The sequence below is a fragment of the Python bivittatus genome, unplaced genomic scaffold (assembly GCF_059951505.1).
Source record: "Python bivittatus isolate LINGU-HERP-01145 unplaced genomic scaffold, Pbiv_v1 ctg000700_np1212, whole genome shotgun sequence".
NCBI classification, from domain to species: domain Eukaryota; kingdom Metazoa; phylum Chordata; class Lepidosauria; order Squamata; family Pythonidae; genus Python; species Python bivittatus.
In genome coordinates, this window is record NW_028277098.1 from 21813581 (window position 1) to 21841035 (window position 27455).

The window sequence follows — 27455 nt, forward strand, 5'->3', positions numbered from 1 at the left end:
TGAGATTGTTGCCAAACAGCCTCTCTCTGCATCAATCCTGAGGTTCCTTGGTTTTCTAAGGAGCTCCTGATGACGAAACAGAAGCAATGCCTGAAGCCTCAGTGGAGGAAGACTAGAAATGAATCTAATTGAGCATGGATATGAACTCATGTTTGAGCATAAACTGTGGTGATAAAAGAAGTGTTATTATTTCTCCTCCCTGATTGCATCAGCAGCTGTCAGCCAGCAATGTTGTTTAGGGTGAACTCCCTTTTAAGGTCTTCCACCTGGCTGCTGTGACCATTTTGCACAATATGTTGCCAGTAAAGTTGCTCAGGTTTTCCAAGGACTTGACAGTTCATGGACAAAGTCCATGGTGGTAACTAGGACAGTGTCTTGCCATGATATCAGGGACCTCTTTTGGCCTGTGAACTCTGAAGGATTGGATAGGTAACTTTCTAGCATGATCCCTGCCATTGTTGGCTTGGTCTGGGCCCTTTTTGGCTCCTTCAGGAGGCAGGTGGAGTGTGATGAGCTGGATCTGTGACATTGTCAGTGCCTTGTTTTTGGAGGGGCTTATGCCCACAGCCATGAAAGAGGCTATGATACACCTCCTCTCTGGATCTAGCTTTGTTTGATAACTATTGCCATTAGAGGAAGTGGACCTCTTTCAGTCCTGTTCCTATCCTAAACATGGAATCAGGACAGCATTAGTTGCTCAAGTTAATGACCTTTGTCAGATGGGGGTAGTGCACCCTTCCTGGTCCTTTTGGACCTCCCAAGAGCTTTTGATATCATCTGCCACTGGTGTGGTGGTGGGAAGGTCAGAGGGACTGCTTTATAGTACTGTAGTTCCAGTTGTTCCTCAATGGACAGTTCCAGTTAGGGGCAGGGGAGAGATCAGCCCAATCGCCACTGCTGTGTAGGATGCCACATACGTGACAGCAATTCTGTGGACCCTGCATTCATTAACAATAGGTTCCCAAGTGCAGTTCAGAGTGCTGGTTTTAATCTATAAAGCACTATATGGCTTGGCCCCTGGGAGAAGCAAGCTTCAGGACAGCATCTTCCAACCTGATTTAACCCATCTGATGGCTTGGCCTTACTCGAAGCATGACTGACCTTGGATGTTCAATGTTTTCACTAGGAAATACTTAATCCATCTCAGATTTTATATGGGGTTTAAATTAATGTTACTTTCTCAACATTGATTGCTATAGCAATGTTACCACTTGATTTATTATTACTCATTCTAATTAAACTTTTGTTGTAATATTTACTGTTCTTAACATTTTTGTGTATTACTTCATATTTCATATGAGAATCAATGTTCTGTGGTAGACCTTGAACTGAGAAGAGCTTGATGCATGTGTGTTCATCCATGAAGTTTATTAAATGACCTTGGTCTAGTAACTGTTTCCCAGTCAAACCTAATTTATAGAATAATTTTTAGGATAAATGAGACAATCCTGGTGATGCTACTTAGAGCTATACAAATGTGGTTGATGCTCTCAGAGTTTCTAATAATTTTGTGGGTATGAATTTGTTTGGTTTACATATAGGTATGGATTTGTTTAGTGTGCATATAGAAACCACAACCCAGTGTTTTTCAGTAGACATGTTGGCGTCAGTGAGCAGAGAACTGTGAGACAATTATAGTTTCATCTATGTACTATAGATGCAATGGAAGAGTCCTCTTATTTGTATAGAATATTTCCCAAATGACTGAAAAAGGAAAGTAGTTATATTTTATGCTTTAAATCGTGCTATTTAATGCATCCTTGAGCAGAACTTATTTGTGTTATTGCACTGACCAGATAAATTACGTTAACTGCATCAATAGCATTAAACATAAGCAGTTCAAGCTATAGTAGTTGTTGAGTATAATTGGTGGTAGCTAATGTCATCATAGTTGATTAAATATTAAATAGAGTGTCTGGTTTCAACATTATGTATGCTGGCGTAGTTCCACCTGAGAAATAGATCTACTGTTTGAAATACATGATCAATACAAATTTGTGTGACATGGATTAAAGTGCTACTTCTTGAACTAGTCCTTCTCAAGTATGCTGACAATTCCTAAAACAGGCTGGCTGCCAAAAAGATATTTGAGAACTCCCTCTGTGAATTTGGAAGGATTTTGAAGTCTTTAGCATAAAATAGAACTACAGAGCAGCATATTCATGAACATTAGATATTTGGATATGCAATATATGAGTTCTTGAATGTTCAGTGCCAAAATTGGATATGGGAAAGTATTAAAAACAGAGGGAAAGCTTTTTAAATTGGAAGGATGCTTCCAGGCTCTATAGAATAGAGCAGTAAAATATTTTCATGTCTAAGCAGAGATCAGGACTTCCAGTTGGGTAAAAGAACCTGAGCAGTTATTGGCTGAGACTGATTAAAATGCAACTTTCAGCAATTTTTGTCATACTGTATATGTTTTATATGGTGGTGAGAATAACTGTACAAATATGTGAGCTATAATTGTTAACAAGGCTAAAACAAGGTTTCCCTTTGTAGCCACACATTACTTCACCTTCCACTATTACTTTTATTGGGTCTTATTTTGTAAAATTAAATTGTATTCACCTTCTAACATAAAATGGCTGAAATGGCAAATTGAAACTGCCTGCCTGCATTTAGCATATTGAACAGATAGCTATTAAATGTCTTGAATGTTATGATTATAATTGCAATTTTAAAATTCCCTTTCTCTGAAGCATACATTTCAGCTAAATGGAGCTCAAAGGTGATAACAATAAATGCTTTAATCTTTGGCTAGGAGGCTTCTTGCTGCTCAGAGCAAACAATATCTATCTCCAGACTATTTAAAATGGAGATGTACTGTTGTTTAGTTTTCCATTTAATCTGTTTGGATAGAAGAGCATAACTTGATCTTTATTTTGGTGGCAAATCAATAAGAAAAATTTCCATTGTTGGGATCACCTCTTGATGACTACACATGTGTTTTGGCAACAATGCAGAACTGTCTTCTCTCAGACTATTTTTTTTTTTTCAATTTCCCAGTCTAATTTGTCCCATGGATTTTCCTGTTTTTTTCCCTTGCAAGTACTAATCAGATCTGATTTAATTTATTAACTATAACTGTATTTACAAAGTACTGGAAAGAATAACAAACTGCAATCTTTGGCATAGCTGTGATTTTTTCCTTTTCTTTCCCCTTTTGTTTATTTCTGCTTAAGATCTCTTTTTAAAGGATTCAGCAGTAAGAGAAAGTATTTCTCTTTTGCATGCTTATCAGCGAAGACCTGGATTTTCACCCAGGTCTTTGGCAAGGGAGAGCGAGATCCGTCACTTCATCATGCTTGCCTTCTTTTAACTTTACCTTTTATTGATTTTATTGTAATTTCCTTATTTGATTGTTGTGAGCTGCCTGGAGTCATTGAGAGTCAGGAGGGGTACAAGTTTAATAAATTATTATTATTTGTCAACCAGCTTTGCAACAAGTTTGACTGTTGTTGGCTTGGAAGTACAGATAATAACTATAACTATTTTATTATTATTTTTTATTATTTTAGCATTGTTCTTTCATTCCCCTCCTTCATTGGAACGTTTACTGTTTTGGCTATGCTTCCCTCTTTTACTATGTTTCTAGTATTCATAGTTATTTTTTGGGACATGTTTATGTGCAACATGGAATGTTAGGGGGTTGGGGATCCCTTCTAAACATTTGCAACAAATATTGCCTATATTTAAAAAAAGGGAACTGAGACCTAAATTCCTTTTTAGGAGGAGATTCACATTTTTCCAATAGATAACATTTCAATGGAGGAGTCATATGTAAATGGTAGGAATGTGCAGCACTTAGAATCCAAAACAGAATAAGTACTTTGGAGAGAACATGGCCATTCATGCAAACCCTGTCCATGTCTCCTTAAAGAAGCTACAACTTTTCCTGGACTTCCATGGTAATATGATCTCAGGAAAACACATTTTTGAGGTAAGGATGTGCCAAAAAGTTATGGCAAGACACTTCAGAGCAGGCGTGGGCATACAGGTACTCCTTGTTTAGCAATTGCTTTGGACAGTGACTGTTTGCAGTTATGATAGTGGTGAAAAAGTAACTTTGTGACCAATGCCCGCATTTATGACCTTGCAAAGAAAAGCTGAAGTAAAATTGTGATGTTTCCCTTAGCAACCACTTCGCTTAACAACCAAGTTGCCAGTCCCAATTGCAGTAGCTAAACAAGAACTACCTGTACTATCAACAACTCCTTACCTCCAGTACATAGTTTCCTGAGGTTATGTAGCTATTGTGCAAGTTCAGGAAAAGTTGCAGCTTCTTTAAGGAGGTACCAGCAAGTACCTGGTGCATGTTCCCTCCAAAGCATCTTTTCTCCTTCATCTCCAAAGTGGTTCATATTCCTAACAAGTTGTAGTTTTGTCCTTGGGATATTGCATGGGATGTTACAGAATTTTATAAGTTGAAGAAGATATATCAGATGAAGAAAGTCATTTTACTATTAAATTAGATTAATTAATTAATCTAATTAAAATTAATTAAATTAGAAGACTATGCTTAGCATTAATAAGTTAATATTGTTCAACTTCAGACAAAGTTCACAATTATTTTCAACTGAATCAGTGGACCATGTAATTAATTTGATGGTGTATTATGTTTTATTTTTTGATCACTACCCGAAGTTCTGTTGGTAGATGGACAGCTCAATAAATTTGTTAAATAAATAAAATAAATAAATAATACCTGGAGGAGAGTAAAATAATAATTTTGAATGTTGGGCATGTTGGGCTTCAGGGTTTAGTGACCATGGTCTAGAGCAGGGTTCCTCAACCTCAGCAACTTTAAGATGGGTGGACTTCAACTCCCAGAAGTCCACCCATCTTAAAGTTGCTGAAGTTGAGGAACCCTGGTCTAGAGGACAGATTTCCTGATGTTTCATCGGCAATTGTGGCTGGCATCTTCAGAAGCAAAGTGGCCTGCTATGTAGACCACAGGCAATTGAGCAGGGACTCACTGGGTTCCTGTCTTTACAGCCAGATGTCCTGACTTCTGATTGACTTCTGAATCTTTTTCTAGATAATAACAGTCATTCCACCTAAGTTAAATTCTCAGATTTGTATTACTGAGTAAGATTATCAGTGAATTTAATCTGGTGGATTTTATGTAGCCTTTTAATTTTTTTCCAGTGTGAATGCATATTTTTGTTTTGTTCATAGGTCTTGTTTTCTTCTAGTTTATTTTGTGGTATCTCATTCCTTGTTATTTATTTTTATAATGTGTAATGTAGATGCTATAAGTACTTCAGATCATTCTATTGTGAAGCTTTATTTGATCATTTAAATACAACTTTCAAACAGATTCTGAATATATCTCTGTTAAACTACCAAGTATGTATTAATAGAAAATGATAGTAGTTTTTTATTTCATCAGTTCATCAATCAGTTCAATTACACAATTTCTTTTCTATGGGATACAGCAAAAACATTTATCTGAGGTCTTTATGCTGCTTACAGAAAGAAGCAACAGGTATTAAATTGTTATGCCTTTATGCCAGCTAGTCATCTTCTGTGTGATACAGGTCTCTTTTCTCTGTTATAAGCACCTTGTGAAACCTTTTATTGAGGAAAACGTAAGAAATCCAATAAATTATTCACTTTTAGATTTAAATAAATTAAGTAAAGCAGTACTGGTTCTCTTAGCATAAACAAAAACATTTTAGATCCAATAAACAAAAGTGTTTTTTTTTTTTAATCTGAACGTTATAGTCCCAATTCTTTATCAAGAGATGACATAATTGAATTTTTCATTGATTGTAAGATTGGGATCAGGTTACAACTTCAAGAAAAAGTAAATATAATTCAATATACGATGCTGAACAAGACTGTGGGTCCTGATAGATTTAAAGTTGACCGATAAAAAATGTATATATTTTAAAATGTTCTATTTAATGGGAAGCATATGATAATGCCTTCCTAATAGATCTTTACCTTACTTTGAATAAGGCTAAATATTGCAATTTTCCTAAGCAGATAAATATCATATTATGCATTCCAATTATAGACCAATTTCCTTAATAAATTCAGCCCGTCCATCAGAAGGCTAATAATTTTAGATTTCTAAATGATGTAATAGAGTTAAGTCGATATAGTTCAGAGCTAGCTTATTATTTGCTTAGATGCTGAGAAGGTTTTAATATGACTTCCTGGACATTTCTGAAGTGGGGTTTGATTTATAATGGGTTCTAACAAAAATTTAAATCTTGAGTAAACGTGATTTATTCAGCCCTTAGATCATACGTGATTATCAAAAATATTTTTATTTTTTTAATTTACTTTATAGTACGTGTTAAGGATGGTTTCTTTTCTTTTAAATACAGTATGTTCTTAGTATCTTTTGTTTTTGTTATTAGAAATTCTGAAAATATTAATGTTCTAGTAGGTGTGATTAAAAATAAGATGTTTCTATATCTAAATAATGTCTTATGTTTCATAAATATATCAAAATCACTGTCCTAATTTTTTCCCTAATATTTGAGCTTTCTCTCTTTTCTAATTTATTCATAATTGGACTAAATCAGACTTGGGTCTTAATTATAACATTTTAGGGCTTGGAGTTTTAGGTTGTGTTTTGATTCTTTTGTGTATCATGGTATAATGGTTCTTAAAAAGCTTTTTCAGATGATAAATTTAAATCTTCAATTTTGGCAATAACGTAACAAATTCTAGACAGCTTATATAGAACTTCTTGGTGGAAAGACAAATGTAAATAAGATGACTTTGAAGGGTGATATTGTAAGAGGCCTACCTATTGTTATTATTTCCCCTTTCAGAAATTGCAACATTAGCTAACTTGGTTTGGGCTTGTTCTATTGCCATGCTTTGGCCTGAAATTCATAGGATATCAATGTGACTTTAAATGAGCAGTGTTTGTCCAGGCTACATGTATTCTTCTTGCTATATCCCCCATACTGGAGTTTATCAAAGCAAAAATTATGACCCACTTATGCACAAGAACTGGACAAAATAATTATTATACAAAATTAGAGCACTTGCACAGATTTGCAGTGATGAGCTGCTGATAAGTGCTGCACATCAACCTCTGAATTAACTTTTTTATTTCTCACAGAGGGACAAGAAAAGGGATATTTCACAATTTTGACCACATTTTCTAGGATTTTTTTTCCAGGCTATCTTTCCAATCTATCTGTCTTACTGGCCATCTGTCTTTCTTTCCTATTATGTATGATTTATTTATATTGTTGATAGTTAATTCTGATCATGTGGTTTGTTATGTTTGTATAAAATTACAATATGGATTTGATATTAGTATTTTTCTACATATTACCATGTTATTACTATTTATTTATTTATTTATTTATTGTATTTATATGGCCACCCACCTCACACAAAGTGACTTTATTATTGTTAATATTAGTTTAATAGAGAAGCCAGTTCTACTGCTCTGCTTTCAGAATTAGTCTTAACTCTTTTGATCTTGCTATCCATTTTACACACGGAAAGATTCTTCCAATTTAATTAAGTAAATTACATGAAAATACATTTTCTACAAAAGAGTGCATTTGGGGTTTTGTCTGAGTTCAGAAAATCTAAAAAAAATCCCCTTTTGTTGATCAATATCTTTTCTAAAGAGAGAAAAACGAATTGTGAGCTCCTACTACAGCAGAACTGGAGAAAGATTATTGTTATTATTTCATATCCAATGTGCATTCAACTTGAAAAGAGAATGAAAAAATGCATAAGAAAATTTTAAAATTAAGTAAAAATAATAATTTACATAATCGTAGTCCTCCAAATGCTGCCATAGCTCACTAATCAGCGATCCCCTTATTTCCCGTACACGGAGGTGATTGATCACTGGACTCACCACAACCGATACACAATCCTAGCATACATTCTGAATCACTTCACATACGAGAGGCAGTGCCACAATTTAGTTCTTACAGTTTATCTAACAACCTTGCTATTGCCAAAAACTCAGCATCGCTAGAGTCAGGGTTTCGAGTACCATGCTTCTGTGTTTTCTTAAAGTGTCTGGTGGGATTATGTTGGAAGTAGGATGCTAGCTTAATACAGTAGTACTGTTCTTTTGATAGTATTTTTTTTAAAGGCATATTTAATGAATCTTTTAAAAAATTGAGTGTATTTATGTGCAATTATTTATGTTTGTTTTTAGTGTATGGGAAATAGGTCATTTATTGAATCTGAGGGGTTTTTTTTCCTTTGGTATAATGGATATTTCTCTCTTCTCCCTCTCCCATCTTACAGGACCAGTTTGATAATTTAGACAAGCACACACAGTGGGGCATTGATTTCCTGGAAAAATATGCAAAGTTTGTAAAAGAAAGGATAGAGATTGAACAGAATTATGCAAAGCAACTGAGGTAAGTTATTTGTAAAAAACAATGCCCAGACATTGTAATCTTAGAAGAATAAATATATTTTAGCTATGAAGTGAAAACCAGTTTTTCTGTTCTTTTCAAATTAGTTACTACTTACTACAAATATCTAACTTGATTCCTTCCACTTTAATTCCTTCCACTTTGGCACAAGTAAAGACATGTTTTTAGTTCAGTACATATATGCAAACAAAAGCTTGTGTAACAAGTGGCATAACATACTATGTAAAGCGATCAGAGTGGAAATGGGTTCTCTTAATCCAAATGCACCTAAAACAGTAGCTCTTCAACTGTTGATGACTGCTGTTTGTTCTTTTTGAAACACCGTGTATTTTTGCAGTATTTTTTTCCACAGTGAAGGTGTACGGTTGAAGAGTTCTGAATTGCAGTTGCTCAATTTCTGTTTTTTGTTGCTGCTTTTCATGGCTTTTCAGTATGTGGTGGAAAAAGAAACCTCCAGCTTCTCAGAATTTCCTCTGTTATTTTCAGTGGATTGTATATTTCTGGCCTTGTACACTATTGTACATTATTCTATTAAGGGGAATTTGTTACAGTTTTCTACTATGACAGGAAGCTGAATATACTGAGGGTTATAAACCTGTTCATTCGAATTTAGGAACAGAAGTAAGAGTCAATAATGACTGTACTTTACTTTGTTTTAATGTTCACTCTTTTCCTAGCCAAAGAGTATTGTTAAGGGGTATTGTTGCTTTTATATAATAGTAGGAGTCATAATAGAGACCTGAGAACTTAAGCTGGTTGTTGAAACGTTTAGATATTTAATCTGGACAGCACAATATAAGAGCAAAGTCTTTGTTAATACTGATACATTTCCTTCCAGATTCAAGTTTTTTGCATTGATCTTTGAAGCTACTGTTGTTGTGAGCAGTGAATTTTCCCCTAATTATGAGTTTCAGAACAGCCTCTAGTTCTGTTTCCTTTTTTAGATAGCAAACTTTGTTAAGGTCCATTTCAATTTTTTTTTTTTTTTTTGTATTCTCACCCAGCATCCTTTGTATTTCTGCCATATTCTCGTAGTTCCTACTGTTTAGAGAATTACCTTTTAGTTTTTATTTTTCTATGTTTGTTATAATGATAAGTATATCAATTAATACATTTAAAACATTTTCCCCATGTAGAATTGATATTGTACATTCTGTGTTGGGCTATTCACATGTCACAAATCATAGTAAGTGACAAATGTGCCACTCAAATATATGTTCCTCTTGCTTATTCCATTATCTATTAAAATTAAGGATGCTGACTGTTAAAATTGAACTTTCAACTAATTAGGTAGTTATTCTGAGATGTGTAATAGTGGCTTAATTTTCATTTCAGTGTTTTAATTAATAGCTAGCAGGGAAAAAACAACAAAACTTAATACATGTTTGGTTCTAGGTTTTACGACTTCAGTTGCTCTTATGTTGGGTGATAGCTACATTTTATTCTGTACACTTATGGTTGCAAACAGGATCTGACATATTATTTTTTGAGTGATTATCTAATCTTACATAGTAATGGTTAGCGTTAAGTTATGAGCTGTTTATCATAATGAAGAGTTTGTCCTGTTTTATTTCAATCTAAAGCTACTTATTCTAAAAGTAATCTCTTTTCAATTATGTACATTTATTTTCTTCCCTATTGTAATTCAAGTTGTAAATATAGCAAGATTAAGCTGTGTCATAGACATGCATTTCTACATTACTGAAGGATGCATTAAAAAAAAGCCTTGCTTTTTCCAAATGAAGAATTAAAGTTTAATCTTGCTAATTTTCAGTAGGGCACAGCTTTGTTGCAATCTAATATAGGAGTGTCTCTAGAAGAAATTACTTGATTTTGAAGATGAAGAAAGCTATTTAAATAATCCTGTTGAATTGGAAACTATATAATTTGTGCATAGCCAAATGAAGTTTTAGTTACCTAAATTACTATATTTAGAAACTTTGGCAATGTGTCTAGATACTTTACTAGCATGGATTCTAAATTGAAAGCAAATGTGAGCTCTTGTTTCTCAAGTATGTTTTTCTTTAATTGAAACTGAAAACATAAGAGGTTGATTGTGATCCAAATGTAGATGTGGCAGACCTTCATTCAGCAGTTGTACAGATGAACTCATATTCTAAGGAGATTTGTGCTGAAAAACCTCATTCCATTGTTAATTGTTCCCAGAATAAAATTATTTTTCCTTAAAACTTGAAAATTATCAACAATGGTAGTAAGTGCTTTTCTCTGAGTGTTCCAGAGAAAGCAACTTTTTAAAATGGTGTTTGTCTTCAGTTACTTTGTACTACTAGAGGTGTTGCAAAATGTTTCAATTTGAGCCATGTTGAATGCAAAACAATTTAAAACCATTTAAAACATTTTCAGAAATCTTTTGAGTTTGAAACAAAGCTGTTATGAGTGCAAAAGCATTTCCAAAATGCAAAGTTTCATGCTCAAAATGGCATAAAACGAAATGTTTTGTACTCCTATCTGCTTATGGACTATTTTACTTACTTATGCAAAGTGATTAAAATGTAACATAATAATGAAAGTGTGCTGAACTAGGCAGAAAACCAGCACTAAGAGTAATCTTCATTTGCAAAAGTTACAGCAGGGGTTCCTAGACCTTTTGCCATCACACCTCCCTTTAGTGTAATCTTAATATACACACCTACCCTAAAAATCCAAACACCAAACTGAACACAAATGAACATTTTTTAAATGTATTTCTGTTTGTAATTCTGGTCAGCGACCATAATAAAAATTCTATTCTATTCTATTCTATTCTATTCTATTCTATTCTATTCTATTCTATTCTATTCTATGAACAATGAAAACAATACAATAAAACTTTGGGAAAGGTGGATTTATTGTAACAATAAACTTATACACCTCCACTGAACCATCTGTACCTCCCCAAGGAAGGTACACCTCATAGTTTGGGAAACCCTGAGTTACAGTATTCTACTATCCTCCCTGGAACAGTGTTGCCAAAAGCAACACTAGGGAAAAGTTGATGAGAAATGAATGAGATCATGTAGGTACCCTGTAAAATATGGGTGAAATGAACTGAGAGATTCCTCCATTAAAGACTCATGTGAAAGAAGTCCATGAATTCCATATTGCCCTAAGAATATTTTGGCATGTGTTTAATATTATATAAGACTCTCCTAGGCATTACCAAAGCCGTCATATACCAAAGTGTGCTTATCCATCTATTTCTTAAAGGCATAGATGGAAAATCCTAGTATAACAGATTAAATGTTCGTCAACTTTTTCCCATGGCCTTTTACAGTATGTAGAATGTGCTCAACATCTGTTAACTATTTATATCAGGCATAGTTGCCCTTTGTGAGAAGTTTCTTACTGTCATCAGCTATTCTTAATTTTGAATAAGTCATTAATCTCCCTCTTCCAACTTCCCTGGTTTCTTTTGCTACTGATTAGGTGTGAGTATTATAGTGTTTAGGTGCAGGGTAATTTTCTTATATCTAAAAACTAGAGCAGGGTTAAATTTAAATTTAGACCGAGGAAGCATGATTTATTTCATGTTCTTAATGTATCACTTGAGGAAATGAAATAGATTTCCTGCTGCAAAATGTGAAATATGTACCATTATTCCTTTTTGGGGATATTTATGAGCAATTTGCTAACTTGAGGCCACTGGAATCCTTGGAATTTCTGCTCTATTCTTTCAGTGTTAGTCTTCTGCTTCTGCTCCTCTTCACCATCTTCTGCAGGATGGCTTGTTTTGGCTGAAAAAAGCCATGTCTTTACTACTCTAGAAAAAGACAGGTAAAAAGGCTGCTGAATTTATAATTATAAGCAATTTGTCAATTTGTACATAGAAAATCCTGTCTTTTCTTCTGTCTTTATTTTAGCCTTGGTGACCTTGCACAGAAAGAAAACACAATAGATTGATTTTGATCCAGTGCAGGTAGTCATCAGGTAACAACAGCAATTGGAACTGGAATTTTGGTTGCTAAGCAATGCAGTCATAAAGCATGATGTCATTTGACTGCATCGCTTAGTGACAGCGATTGGAGCAGTCCCCATTGTTGTCATTAAGTGAGGACCACGTGGGTCATTAACCGAGGACCTCACATGACTGCAGTGTGGAAAGAAGCAAGAATTCAAAAGCAATTGCTTATGCCGCTGAAACCGCATCCCAGGCAAGCAGGCCAGCAGGCAAGAGCTATAGGTGGGCAAGTGCCACAGGCAGGCGCTATGGAGTAAGAGATCTCCATACTGCCTAGAGGCTCCTTAGGAGAAAAAGCGGCGGGAGTGACTTGCAACCTCCTGCTGGTTTCCCCATTGAATTTGCTTATGGAAAGCCAGCGGGGAAGGTTACAAATGGTGATCATGTGACTGTGGGACGCTGCAATCGTCATAATTGTGAGCTGCTTGCCAAGCACCTGAATCACAATCGTGTGACTGTGGGGATACTGCAACGGTCACAACTTTGTAACTTCAAATGGTTGCTGAATGAGTGATCACTCTGCAAGGACAGCCTATAGTTACTCAACAGTGGAATAATTTTCATTCTTTCTGCATATAAAAAAAAATGAAATTCTGACATCAGTGTTAATATCAAGGCTGCTGTTTAGCCAGTCTAACAAGAAACAGTTATTAAAAACTACAGTACATGTGATGTTCTTTGCAGGTGGTTTCATTTTCATACAGCAACTCTGCAAGTTGTAAATGGGGAAAATAAGGAGTTTCTTTTAAGTTGTTTTGCTGTCTCAGATGTGTTAGAAGTTGTATCTAAGGTTTGTAATTTTGACAGGTTTACTGTCAAGAAAATCAGCATTGCAGTATGATGTATTATCATGTTCAGTGCTGTAGTCATTTGACATTCATATAACACCTTGAAGCTGATTGTCTGAAAATAAGGTTTAGTGTTATCAGAATGCTACTATAAATCCAAAGAAATTGCTAAAGTTCTGAATTTGTGCAATTAATGTGCTAAATAAGAGCAAATATTTCTGTGGAGTCCAAAGACAGGGTAATTAAAGAAGGATCTTTCTGTGCTGAAGTGGATTCTTGACTCCAGTTTGCACATTGATATATGCTGCATTCTGTCTTGAACCAGGATGTCCAAAGTTTAGCAGTAGCTGGGAATTATTTTCTATGGCTAAAGAAGTAACCAATCCTGGAGATTTTTGATCTGGTCAAAATGACATAGAATCACAGGGTTGGAAGGGACCTTGAAGGTCTTCTAGCCAATCCCCTGGCCAGTGCAGGAATCCTCATATCATTCTGGACAAATGGCTGCCTAGTCTTTCAGACCTCCAGTGATGGACCACCCACAACTTTGGGAGGCAAGCTGTTCTATTACTTAATAGCTCTCACAGTTAGAAAATTCTTCCTTAGCTCAAATTTGGATCTCTCGCTGTAAACCTTCCTCTTTCTGTGACAGCCCTTCACATAACAGAAGACTGCTATTATGTCTCCCCTCAGCCTTCCCTTTTTTAAGCTAAACATACCAAGTTTCTTTAACCGCTCTTCGTAGGATTTAGCCTCCAAGCCCCTTACCATCTTTGTTGTTCGTCTCTACACTTTTTCCAGTTGCTCAGCATCCTTTTTGTATTGTGACGACTAGAACTGGACACAGTATTCTAGATTAACTGGATAACAGGATAATTAACACATATGTAAATTGTAAATTGCTATGTAATTTGTAAACTGTAAATTGCTATGCATGGGCTTGCCTTTCAAAAGCATTTGGAAGTTCAGATGGTCTTTAATGCTGCAATTCAGTTATTCAGCAGCAAGGTTGTAGGAAGCGTGGTACAAAGAAGATCACGTTGTCACATTGAGATTAACCATATGGTTTAAGATTTTTGAGAAAATGTGCTCTCATTTTCACAGTCATGAAAGGCACATTTGGTGGAAAAGTGAAAAAAAGCATTTTTATCTGTTTTTAATTTATTTGTCTTTATGTTTTAGATTTGAATAAATATCTTACAGAAAAGTAGGTTAATAAATATAATTAAAAATAATAAATATTTAAATACTTGCATCATGTTCTTTAGCCTAACAATAGTGAATATATGTAAATAGTTATTTTACACAATTGTGTGATTTGTTTATTTTAAAGAACTTAAATTATTTATTTATTTTATTCATTTATTCAGTTTATATAGCCACACATCTCAGACCAGTGACTCTGGGCGGCTAACAACAATAAAAACAGTTAACATTTAAAGCAATACAAAAAATTAAATATAATATAAATGCAGCCAAGAGATCTTTAAAAAAGTCAGTATCAACACAACCATGAAACAGGGCCCTTCACACAATATTTACATACAATAATGTATATAAATATAAATAAACTAATGCTGGGCAAGTAATCGTCTTATTTTTCTGGCCAAGACTGATTCTTAGGCATACCTTGCCCTTTTTTAAAGCTCATCTCTCTTTCTTAACAGAAATCTGGTGAAGAAATATTGTCCTAAACGTTCATCCAAAGATGAAGAGCCCAGGTAAAATGAATATGAAATATATATGGATTTTGGTCTAATCCCAATATCAGTGTTGGTGGGATTTAAGTGTTTAAACCAAGTACATTTCTTGTGGAAGATAATTGTATAAAATAAGTATTATTTTATAATATATGATTATTATTTTATAATATATATATAATATAAAGATATCTGGATTAATTAATGTGGCACATTTGATCCAACCCTTCACATCTGTAGCAGACATGCTCAGTGGATCATTCATAGATGCACATGACTGATATGTTCCATTTTCAGGATGAAGCAAATCATTTCTGCATCAAGCTTAGTTTTCTGAGTCTAGTTTCTTAAGCCTCATAATATAAGTTCATTCCTAAAATCAGTCTTTTTATTTCACATCTTAGCAAATGCTTCTATTCTGCAGGGCCTTTGGGTACTATTCTTTTATTCTTTTCTCCCTCCTGAAATTTGCTTCCATAAATTCCTGCTGATCTTTTAAGTTTCTGCAATGAGAAGTGGTTTTGGCATCTCTGTTTTGCATCTGTCACTGAGGTTCATTTTTTTTAAGGTCTGTACATCATGCTAGATTATGATACATTTCTTTCCCTGTTCTTTTGGGGAAGAAAAGCAGTTATACACCAACATTAATAATGAAATATATATTTTTTGTTTATTTTCTGTATTCTGTCAGGTTTACCTCATGTATAGCCTTTTATAATATTCTTAATGAATTAAATGACTACGCAGGACAGCGTGAAGTAGTAGCAGAAGAACTGGGACATAGGGTATATGGAGAACTGATGAGATATTCCCACGAACTCAAAACAGAAAGGAAACTGGTAAAGGATTGAGGGGGGGCGGTTTCCAAGTTACTGTTTCGCTGAGCTATCTGTGGATGTCAGGGGGATTTAATTATTTGTTTTATCCAAAAACTGAGCAATAATTGTTAGTTATCTCTTCTCCTGGCCAGCTTCTATGCGTAGAATAGTAGAATTATTCTGTTGCAAAAATGCAGCAAAAATATATCTGCCTCTAAGATTCTAAAATATAGTCCATTTAAATGCATTTTGTTTGCTGATTTGTATTTTATTAAAATGTTTGTGTAATCCAATATATGTATAGTCAGCAGGCCCACTGTATTCAGTGGAGTTGATTCCTTGAAACAAGCTTCTGGTCACAGCCTTAATTGTTTTGTAAATCCTCAGCAAGCTTTTTCTAGGTTTAAATATTGTTTAGTGCTTAGTATATTTGAGCACTTTTAGAAATACTACATTTTTAAAATTATGATGGTGCTGTTGCATGTCTAATGCAGCTTGTTTTTTTAGCTATGGGGAATGTAACAATAAAACCTGATGTCAGTGCTCTGCAATCCATCCAATTATATAATTCATATAATTGCATAAGTTATAATTCCTTCCATTGCATCTGTATAAAAGGTAGTATATTTTCCACCTTTGGAAGAAAAAACAATGGGTAAATACGTATTAATAATGTTGTTAAAATAATGATGCTTCTGTCATGATTTACATTCTTGTTTGGCATTCTTTTTTGCCTTTTTATATGTATCATTTTGTGATATTAAGCTGAACAGTTTAACAGCAAGATGGGGTTTATAAAACCTCTTGTTTATTATCTTCCAGCACCTTCAAGAGGGCCGAAAAGCACAACAGTATCTTGACATGTGTTGGAAGCAGATGGATAATGTGAGTTTTCTTTTATTCCTTTTCTGGTTTCCTTAGAGTTGCACAGTTTTATGGATGACTGATGCCAGAGTGAAGAAATAATGAGTTAACTTGGTTATCACTGAGCCATCACAGTGCTTTCATTGTTCAACAGCCAAGATAGATTATTATGTTTGTTAGATCATTACAGTGCTAATTTCTCAGTAACTAGTATCTGCAGGAATATGACTTTGAAAGATTTACAGACTATATTTCAGCTGTATTAAAATGTATTGAAATACTGCCTAGCCTTGTGGTTCTTAAGTAGGAATTTATTTTGGTAGGCCAGAGGCTTACTTTTATTGAAATCTTGGGAATCATATCCTCCCCTGTTAATTTATACTCTTTTGAATTACCTTAGATTATTTTTTATGAATTAGCCTCAAAGTATTGTACAGTATAGTAGTGTAATTAAAGGAAGTTGATGGGGTTACATAATGTTAAATAGAGAACTATTTTAGGCAAAAAAAAAAGACATTTTAAATTAGTAGAACTTAAGTATAACTAAGGCTGCAGTCCTGTATGTTTGCTTCCCTGGAAATAAGAGTAATTGAATTTAGTGGGATTACTTCAGAGTAGTATGCATTGGATTGCAAGAAATGCGAAATATCCAACTATTGTTGAAGTCTCAAAAATGCAATAGAGGAGTTGTCAGTTTCTCTGGCCTATATCTTCATAGGCCAAGTTATATGATCCAAATTTCCTTTTCATTCCATTCCATCAAATCATTTTTACTGGGCTGACCCATGTCTTTCTGGAAGACTATATTCTGTAGGGGCCAAGTAATGATAACGGTAACCCTAATATTTATACAGTGCTGATCTCTAGTATACAAAGTGTTCCATAAAAATTCTATTAATAATCTTTACAGTTGATATGCTATATCTCAGAGGTAGGGGTCATTTCTATGCTGTATATGAGCTTTCCAGAATGTAAACACCACTAGGCTGTTCAGACTAGTTGTTTATCTATTCTTAATCAGTGTGTTTGTGTGTATAAATAAAATACTGTTCTTAGCCTCATACTATTAGTTGTAATAATATGGTTTATGTCATGTACTGAGAGTGAGATATTTTTTTCAGAGAAATGGAGAGACCAAATACTTTCATATATGGGACCAGCCATGATACTGTTCACTTAGAGGAGGGGGCTTATTCAGGGTTAAATGATTGTTCCTAACTATATTTGCACATTAAAGGGATCCTTAATGAATAAAACTTCCCAAAATAGTGGGGCATGCAATAGAGAAGAGTTAGCTTTGCTAATCTTTATGTTCTTTTATTACTAGCATTGGATGAATACACAGTTGTGGGGATAGAGGAAGTGGGGAGTTTTCAAATCTAGGAATTGAACAAGTACAAAATGAAATGGCCACTGGTAAAAGGGAATGTGTGTAGAATAACATCTGCAGAATAGTTTTCTTTTCATCTTAAAATAGTTTGGATCTGAGTTGTGACTGTGAGAATAGTACAAGCACTGTGGTAATTTGAATTGATTTGTAACTATGTCATTGCATTGTAGAGCAAAAAGAAATTTGAAAGAGAGTGCAAAGAAGCAGAAAAGGCACAGCAGTGTTATGAGAGACTGGACAATGATACCAATGCTACTAAAGCAGATGTTGAAAAAGTAAGATATTGTTATTGGAAAATAATAGTTCATATGGCTATATTTGGAAATGTTATTTTCTGAAAAAGCACAATATTTTGATAATCTAATGTTGATATCAGTGTGTTGAATTAGCAGAATTTCAGTCATCACATATTTTGATTTTTCAAATTATGGGTTGAAAGTTTAGGAGTAAATTCTGTGTTTAAACTCCAGCCTAGTAGTGTGTAAAAATTTCATTTTGAAATGTTCTGAATGCCGAATTTCATGAAATGTCCCATTTTGTTGGTAAAACTGCTGTGAATGCTTGAAACAGCCCAATTCACCTTTGAAAGAGCAGTTTCCACACATGTGGCAGGACCTTCTGTGTCGTGTCATACACAAAACATTTTGAAATGCAATTTCAGCTCTAGCCACTCTTGGCATAACAGAACATTTTCTCATTGATCAAGCTACAGACTGTTCTTATAAATCCAAAGCAGTAAATTGTGGCTTGGGCAAATATTTCAGATGAAGATTGAAAGCCACAATTCAGTCTTCTGCGCATTTATCTAAACCAGTTTGCTGATTCAGATTTCACAGCAAGCCAATGCTTAATCATTCCCCTGAAGCTTCCTTACGTAACTATTTTTTTCATCTTTACATTTAAGAGAGAGATTTATTTTAAATACAAAAGAAGTATGGATAACACTCAGTATAAAGGCTTTAATATATTAAATAAAAAATAATGTTAAGAGACTATATCCAGTCTACAGAATACAATATCTACTTGTATTCTCTTCTACATAATATTGTTGTTATGATTATGATAAGAAATGGTATAACATTTTTAATAACAGATCTTATGCATTCTCTACTTTTATCTAAGTTTCAATAACCTCTCATGAGATGATAAAGTTTGTTTTTTATATATTGATGCGTCATGTTCCTAATTAGAGTTACAGTTAGTGATTTTAATACCATTTGTTGCAGAGCTTTATTCTCAAATAAAAACTAATTGTTTTGCCTTATAAAAACTCATCGCTATAGGCATCAGCTTCTGTTGTAGGAATATGCTTTTCTGCTTGTGTTAGTGGGATTTCTCCCATTCTTTGTATCTATCTGTGCCTTATGTATTATCGTTGTGTCTGTTTCCTCTTAAAACTAGTAGATTTGTACAATGTTGTTTCCTTGGTAAGTCAGCATAAGCTTCTGCAGAGGGACAGAGAAGATCAGATAACAAAACATACATCATGGCACTAACTCCGCTCTTTTGGTATTCGTATTACAACGTTGCACGTAAGCACGTAAGGAGCAAAGCTTGTGTCGAGGCACCAGAACATACATTTATGTCATTTTGATGACATTTAGGCTTGCTGCAAATGTCCCGAAAGGTAGCCTCACCTTCTGTTTAATCTCCTTTGTAAATGCATTAGTTGAAAGTAGCCCAGAGATAGTGCCGTAATTTGTGCTGGAATTTGTGCCGAAAAAGACTACCAGTTAAAATCAAAAGCTTTTTTCTAAAGGTTGACTTGCTAGTTGAGAAGTAGTTTCTATAATTTACAAATGTTAATGAAAGGATATGTTGGACGCTAAGACATCAGTGGGAATGAAAGATGATGAGCATGCTGCTAAGTAAGAATTTCTTTTAAAAATGATTTAAAATTTTTATTGATCTGTCTCCTTTTTTTTAGGCAAAGCAGCAGTTAAACCTGCGTACACATATGGCTGATGAAAATAAAAACGAATATGCTGCACAGTTGCAGAATTTCAATGGTGAACAGCACAAGCATTTCTATATTGTCATTCCTCAAATATATAAGGTAAGTTTTTCATCTAAATGAATTTGGTTATTGAAGAGTGTGAAGGTAATTTCTGTAAGTACCTTAACATTTTCAAATGAGAACTTGAGGTAACTGGGTTCTCTCTCTCTAAAATACGTACACACACAGACATATATAATGTTCCTTCTATCAAGCACTCCCTTCTAGATTCTGTCTTGTTATTTAAACATAATATATCATTCTAAAAGTGAAGAATGCCCACCTATTTGTTATTTCTGGGATCTGAAAATGTTTTAGAAACCAGCAGAAGACTAACTAGTTAATTATAGCATAAACCTTTATGGACCCAGAGTGTATTCTGTAATAAATGTGTTAGTCTTTAAGTTATTCTTTCTTCTTTTTATTACAGCAGTCTTAGGTTGCATGTGGAATACAAATTATGACTTTAATTATTGATAACTATAGATAATACTTGCCAACTCTAATTGATTTTAGAAGGACATTAGTTGTGTACTTATGTTCATTTCAGAAATGTAAATATCTTTTTAAGAAATGAACAAAGTTTAGGGAATAGTGAACTAATGACTCACAGATAATACATATTTAGTTCAAATTATCTAATACTTGGTTAAAAGGCTGCAAATTGTAAAATTGATAATTATAAGGAAGACAATGTTCTAGTGTCTTTGGAATATTACTATAAAGATGTTCAGGCTATTCTTTATTACTTAGCACCTTCAAGAAATGGATGAACGACGAACCATCAAACTTAGTGAATGTTATAAAGGATTTGCAGATTCTGAGCGGAAAGTTATTCCAATAATCTCAAAATGTTTAGAAGGAATGATTGCTGCAGCCAAATCAGTTGATGAACGCAGAGTAAGTTAAATTTGTTTTGCATAATTGAATGCAAGTACTAAGCTGTGGAAGGAAATCTAACTTTGTAGATCACAATCACATTCTATTACTAGACTAGAGCCTATGTTGGTCAAGCTTATGCTGCTTAGGTCCCACAAAGCAAAATACAGTCAGCTATATATGTTGCTTTCCATAAAATTAATAGTTTGCTTCTCCCTTTTCCTGGCATTTGTGTTGATCTAAGAAGCAGCAAAAAGTGGAGGTTGATCAAGTTACAGCCAGTCCTCGTTTAGCGACTACCTCAGTTAGCAATAGTTCGTAAATATGACAGTAGCAAACAATAGTAAAAACATCATTTTCTGACCAGTGCATGCACTTATGCCCAAATTGGTGCACTGGACAGCAGTGTACAGAGTGAGAATACCACTGGCGTTGCTGCATAAGAGAGCTTTATCTAAATGAGACGGCAGCAAGCAGCAATCTTTGCAGCGTCTCTCTCTTTCTCAGTCATGTAGTTGGCTTAGTCACCATTTTGCCAGAATGAATTACAGTCGCTAAACGAGGACAAACTGTCCTGTTTGCAGTCCACCTAGCAGATATGGCAGCCAAACTCATTGATGGGGTATCAGGTTTGCACATCTGATACAGATAATTATGGAAAGATACTATGCTTAATTGATATTTTTACCTCTCTAAGCACTGCAGGCTATTTAATATTGCATGTTTGAAAAGGAAACAAGTCTAATATTTTTACATATCCCAAAAGGGAAATGTTAGATCTAGATGACATTCAATGCATAATTTTAAACTTCCAGAACTTAATTTAAATATATGCTTATATTTCTTTAAGAATTTTGTTATCAGTTGGGCCTACTGTAACTGAACCTAACACCGCTCAAACATTGCAAGATACATTTATTCAGTTTATGTTTACATTATTTTTTTTTGCCTTTGTGTATGTAAATGTACTGTACATTACATGTATATTTCTGTAGCTTAGCCTCATGACTAATGTGTGTATGTGCACTGTATCAAAATTAGAGTAGGCTGATATTGAAGAGAAACAAACATCTTATAGTAAACCAGTTAAGAGAATAGTTGCAGTATTTGGCATGCCTGATTCTGTGTTCTGTGTTTCATATAGAGCAGAGATGGCTTCAAATGTAATAAGGTGCTAAGAAGCTGCTTCCTGCTTCTACTTAAATCCGTCTTATTCCAAAGGGGATTTCTTGTGTTCAGTACATGTTTGATTGATTGATTGATTGATTGATTGATTGATTGATTTATCATTTCTATAGCCGCCCATGTCACACAAGGTGACTCTGGGTGGCATACAACAATTAAAAAGAATAAATGCATAAAAACAATTACAAATAAAAAACTGTAATATTTATTTATTTGTCATATTTGTATAGTATATTTATATACTTGATGAAAGTGAAACTGTCTGTATCTTGGGAATTGATGCATTACCTGGGTGGACTATATGTAACAGTTCCAGTTTTGATATAACAATAATGGAATAGGAAGTACAGGATATCTGCAGTTTTTGTTTTCTCTATAATAATGCTTACATTCAAAACAAAACAGACACCCTGAAAAATAATGTTGTAAACTAATTTATATTAATTTCTGGTAGTGTAATGGGCAGAAGGAATAACCTGAGAGACAGGAGGAAGAGCTTTAGCCTAGACAATAGTCTGTTAAACAAAATCTGAGTCCAAACCAGAAATGAGTTTTGAGAAAGAATCTCAAAATTGACCCTCCCTAGTTCTCTGGAACATAAAGGCAGGGAGGGGAGAAATGCTTTCAGACTTGCAAGATTCTGTTGCTGTAACTTTTACAATAAAAGTAGTATTGGTATTTATGATTTTGGTTACCTGGTCTGGACTACCTTGGAGGGCTGACACGTACTCTTTAATTGTTGCATTAGTTAAATGTGATATTTAAGCCATTAATTACATATATCTTGTATTTCTCCTATAAAGGATTCTCAAATAGTAATAGACTCCTTTAAGTCTGGCTTTGAACCTCCCGGAGACTTTCCATTTGAAGATTACAGTCAACACATTTACAGGACTGTTTCTGATGGAACGATCAGTACACCAAAACAGGAAGGGATGAAAATTGATGCAAAAACCACTGTGGGCAAGGCTAAGGGCAAACTCTGGCTTTTTGGAAAGAAACCAAAGGTAAAGAAATTGAAATGTATCACATGATTGCACACTCAAGGTTGTAATTCAGTGATTAAATGTTGCCTTTTGCAACAGAATAATCAGATTTATTCTTGTTGGCAGCTTGTAGGGGCAAAATTGTCCATTTTAGAAACTGGATTCTGGTATGCTCCAGAGGATAACTTTGCTATTATGAACATTTTTGTCTCTCATCCCTACATAATCCAACTGTGGGATTCCAGCAAGCCAAAAGCATATACTGTGACTGATCAGAGCAGTAATGCTGAAATTGCTTTGGAATTGTAAGACTGTCGTGATATATACCAGACAGTGACTTGGCCAGAAACTCCTGCAATCAATCTGAACAGTTGTAGCAGCTTCTGCAGTTGTTGCTGGACTCTTAAGCCATGCAATATCTTGCCATCCATGTGGCACTGTATTTGTTGAGATAGAGGTGCTCTTGTGGACTGGAGGGAGATTAACAAGCACAATCAGTTTAAGGTTTTTAACTTACATGATAAATGTAGTACAATTGGTGGTATAGTTTATTTAAGCTTTTGTGTGTCCTGGTGAAGCTTTATTTAGTATAGTTTTGTGTTTAATAGATAAAACTTGGGAAAAAGTGAATACTATTGAGAAGTGGGTGACCTGAAGGTCAAATGGAAATTAGCATTAATTCCTTTGGAAGCATGAAAAACTAGCAATATTATGTCTGAGTTGACCCTATAAAAATAGATATTGTTAGCATTGGGACCAGCAAAGAGCATAAACGATGTTTTATTTTTATTTTTTTCACTGAATTATGGTGGATTGTACGAGAAACTTGTACAAAAAATTTTAATAGATAAAAGAATGCATTTGTAATTTCCAATTGCATGGTGTATCTCTATTAATATTCAAAGCCATTTTTTAAGTTCTGATTTCATGTATCATTAAAATGGGTATCCTAGATTTGGGATAAAAATAAGGCTTTTAATTTTATTTTCTCATAGCGAGAGACAAATGTAATACACCACAGATATAAATAAAATGTCAATGCCTGTTGTATCTATTTTCTTTCACATCTGTAGTTTTATCAGTGTGTTTTTGAGTTAGTTCAGAAGGGGCAGCTTTTCATGGTGGTTTTGAAATTCTTGTGAGCTCAACTTGGTGTCTTTATCATTCTGATAGCCAAAAACAAAAGTTTTGTGATGTCTTAAACATTAACATTTTTATTATAAGTTATTTTTATTATGATATAAGTTTTATGGTGATACATTTTGTTGCTGATCATTATAATGATGAAAACATAAAACGTTATGGGCTTGGATCCAGACCCAGGGTGCTGAAATGGAAGAATTTTTTCCATTCCCCAAAATGAATGAATCGTTCAATGGAAGCTGCCATAAACTGAAAGATTATTTTCATCTGTTCTGTCTCTACCTCCAGTTCCACCTTTCATATTATTTTTTAAAATCCTCCACTCTTCTGAAGCAGATTTTTGAGAGGAAAGTTACTGTGGGTTTCAGAAAGAGGGGCATTTGGTTGAAATCTCCCCTTCTATCCAGTTGTGGGAGCATTCAGTTTGCAGAATTCTGTTCCTTTGTTACTCTGGATCCAATCCATTATTTATTTCTTATTGAAAGGAAAAGACAGAATTTTCACCACTTTGAATGTTTGCCTTATCTCTTCCTTTCTTTCTATATCAGCCACAGTCCCCACCCCTTACCCCTACTAGTTTATACACGTCCAGTACTTCTAATGGTTCCCAGTATCCCATATTCTCCATTGAACAAATGCATTATTGCATGAATGAAATAAAAACAGGGAAGCCCAGAATGTCTTCTTTCAGAAGCCTCAAAAGAGGGGTAAGTTTTATGAGTTGCAGGTGCATGATGGCGCTATGGTGTGCTTCTGTGTGGCTTTTGTAGTACCCTCCACCATCATAATTTTTCTACTAGCAATGGTACAATCAACAATCATTTTGCTTAATTCCATGTTGTGTAATAGCTATGCTTAGCGTCACAAGTAATGTTAATGTTAAAAATAGCTGTCTCCGATGGTATTACAAAGAAGATGCTGAGTGCATGTTCTCATTGTTTCCTGAGTGTACTTAATATGTAATGTATTAGGAACCAGAAATTACTGGTAAGGAAAGAGAAGTGAGATAATTGTAAGGAACTGGTTGATTATTATTTTGTTTGCTGATTTTTCTAACAAAGGAGTATAGATTTTCTGAGGCATTTTAAAAAGTCATGCTGACAAGCTACCCATACATATCTCGGATGTTTATAATAATTGTGAGGAAAGGCAGGTATTTATTTTATAATTCTTTTATTCCAGCCTTCTCCCAAGAAGCTCTGCATGACACATCTGATTACTTATTTTCCCCTGGCCCACCCTCAAAACAATCTGATGAGGAAGAGTAGGCAAAGACACAGTATCTGTTCCAAGAACTTTGTTCTTTTAATTGATTCTAATAAAAGTATTATTCAGGTATAGAGTTTGCATTTGTTAATCTTGCATCTCAGTAGAGATCAGTTTTTTATGACTTTCTTCATATGTGAATAGGGGATCCAGTATCTCACTCTGAGCTTCCCAAGACATGTAGTCTAGTCAAAAAGTTGTGTTCTATCAAGTGCCTCTCCTCAAATATTTGTTATTTTATGAATTATAAAGTGATCAGGCACAAGTCCAAATTATAGGGTACATTTTCCTTTATATTGACGTCCATGTTACTACCCTTTAGTGTTAATTTTAGTTTAGCCTTGGCTACCCATGAACTGACACTGGCTCATGGTTAGATTATACATTTCTAAATAAATATTTTGTGAATTTTGTATAATTAATGTAAAACTCATTTTAAGTCACCTTGAGTATTAGCAAGCTTTATAGTTTTTCAAATTATTGATTTCAGTGGGATATCTTAAAACATTAGCTTCTGGGAAATGTATTTTCATTTTTAAAAAATCTGCCTCCAGTTTAATAGTTTACACACAAACACAGATCTTTCTTTTTTCATTTTAATGTGTAATATTTTAAATGCAGTGTTCTTCACTCTAGTGATTAATTTACTGTTATTTCCTGAAGGACATTTTTGTTTAGTCATTTATAGATTATTATTAAGAGAGAATATGCTTACTAATTTATAATGACAGATTCTGCAAATGTAGTTTGTTCTAGGGAAGAAATGATCTCCAACCAACATTTATTATTTCATGACACATGGATTAGTATTAGATTGTTTGGCTCTGAAATGCATTGTTTCATATATGTGGGAGTCTAATACTGAGTCTTGATAACCAGAAATTGAATGGATTTTCATCTGTGTGTTTGTGTGTATTCATACGTACACAAAATTCCTGACAATTATAGATATATACACACATCCACACACACATACATCCACATACATGGATACACACACATACATACATATGAACAAACTGGAAACAAAATCGATTATAACCTTATGATATATGCCTATTATAGTTGGGCATGTTGGTCTTGAGAAAAGCAGTTCAGAGTCCAAAGATATAAGCAGTTCTAGTTAATTATTAGATAAGTTATCATTGTAGTGAGTGGTTTGGGTCCCTTTTTCCACCTTTGGCTATAGATTTCTTATAATTTCCTTGTCTCAGATTAGAGCACTATGATATAGTTGCTTTCCCTTTTAGCATCTGGCTTTTAATCTATGATTTTTGCTCTATATCCTAAAATATTTCAAATTTTGCACCCAAAAATCCTGATCCTTCATTTAGAACAAATTGTATAGTTAGACTTAATTAAAAATATATATTTGGGTCATAGGTTTGTTATTCTTTCACACTTAAATTTTCAGATAGTTTAGATTTTATGAGGAGAGAAAAAGCAAATTTGGTAAGGATCCTTGTCTCTTGTTGGAATTAAAGAAGCTAGAAGTGATAAAATCTTTTTTAGGCTTCCTTTATATCTCTGAAACTTAGCTAGATTCTGCATTCATATTACATCTAATTCTTATATAGCATATTTGCAGTCATAGGAATGTACACAGCCCATATCCAGCATTCTGAGAGAAAATGCTGATTCTTAACATAATAATTACTGCAGTAACAGAATCCAATCTTTAATAAGTTTGTAGACCATTAAAAACCATAGTTTGTAGTATCTCTTTTCTCCTAACTGTTAATCATGCTGGCTGTGTTATGAAGATTTATGAATAACTCCTTACTTGGAAAAGTGATAGCTGCCAAAATTTAATTATCCTATCAGAGTTCTCCAGATATAACATTAGTCTTGTACATCTTGAAAGGGACAATCGCACCTTCTTTATTTAGTAGCTTGATTTACCAGTATCTTGCACAGAATTCTCAACTGTGGATTTTATGCAAGAACTACAGGAAAGGATGTTTCTTTGAAAGAAAAAAAAAAACAGTGAAGAGAACTGAGATTTCTCACCTCTAACCTTCCATCCTTGGCATATAGGGGCTAGTGAAAGAAACCGCTAGTAAGAATCTCTTGATTATGCTCAGTAGCCTTTAAAAGA

General features: G+C 34.1%; 1 protein-coding gene across 2 annotated transcripts in view; it reads left to right on the forward strand.

Annotated features, from left to right (window-relative positions):
• The window catches only part of FNBP1L (formin binding protein 1 like), a 57305-nt gene that overhangs the window by 13217 nt on the left and 16633 nt on the right, over window positions 1-27455 (forward strand). For both annotated transcript variants that reach the window (XM_007422845.3, XM_007422846.3), the window contains exons 2-9: window positions 8251-8366; window positions 14798-14851; window positions 15522-15669; window positions 16471-16533; window positions 18073-18177; window positions 19830-19958; window positions 20652-20798; window positions 22766-22969. In XM_007422845.3, the coding sequence (XP_007422907.1) occupies window positions 8251-8366; window positions 14798-14851; window positions 15522-15669; window positions 16471-16533; window positions 18073-18177; window positions 19830-19958; window positions 20652-20798; window positions 22766-22969 (966 nt within the window). The remainder of the gene's footprint in view (window positions 1-8250; window positions 8367-14797; window positions 14852-15521; window positions 15670-16470; window positions 16534-18072; window positions 18178-19829; window positions 19959-20651; window positions 20799-22765; window positions 22970-27455) is intronic.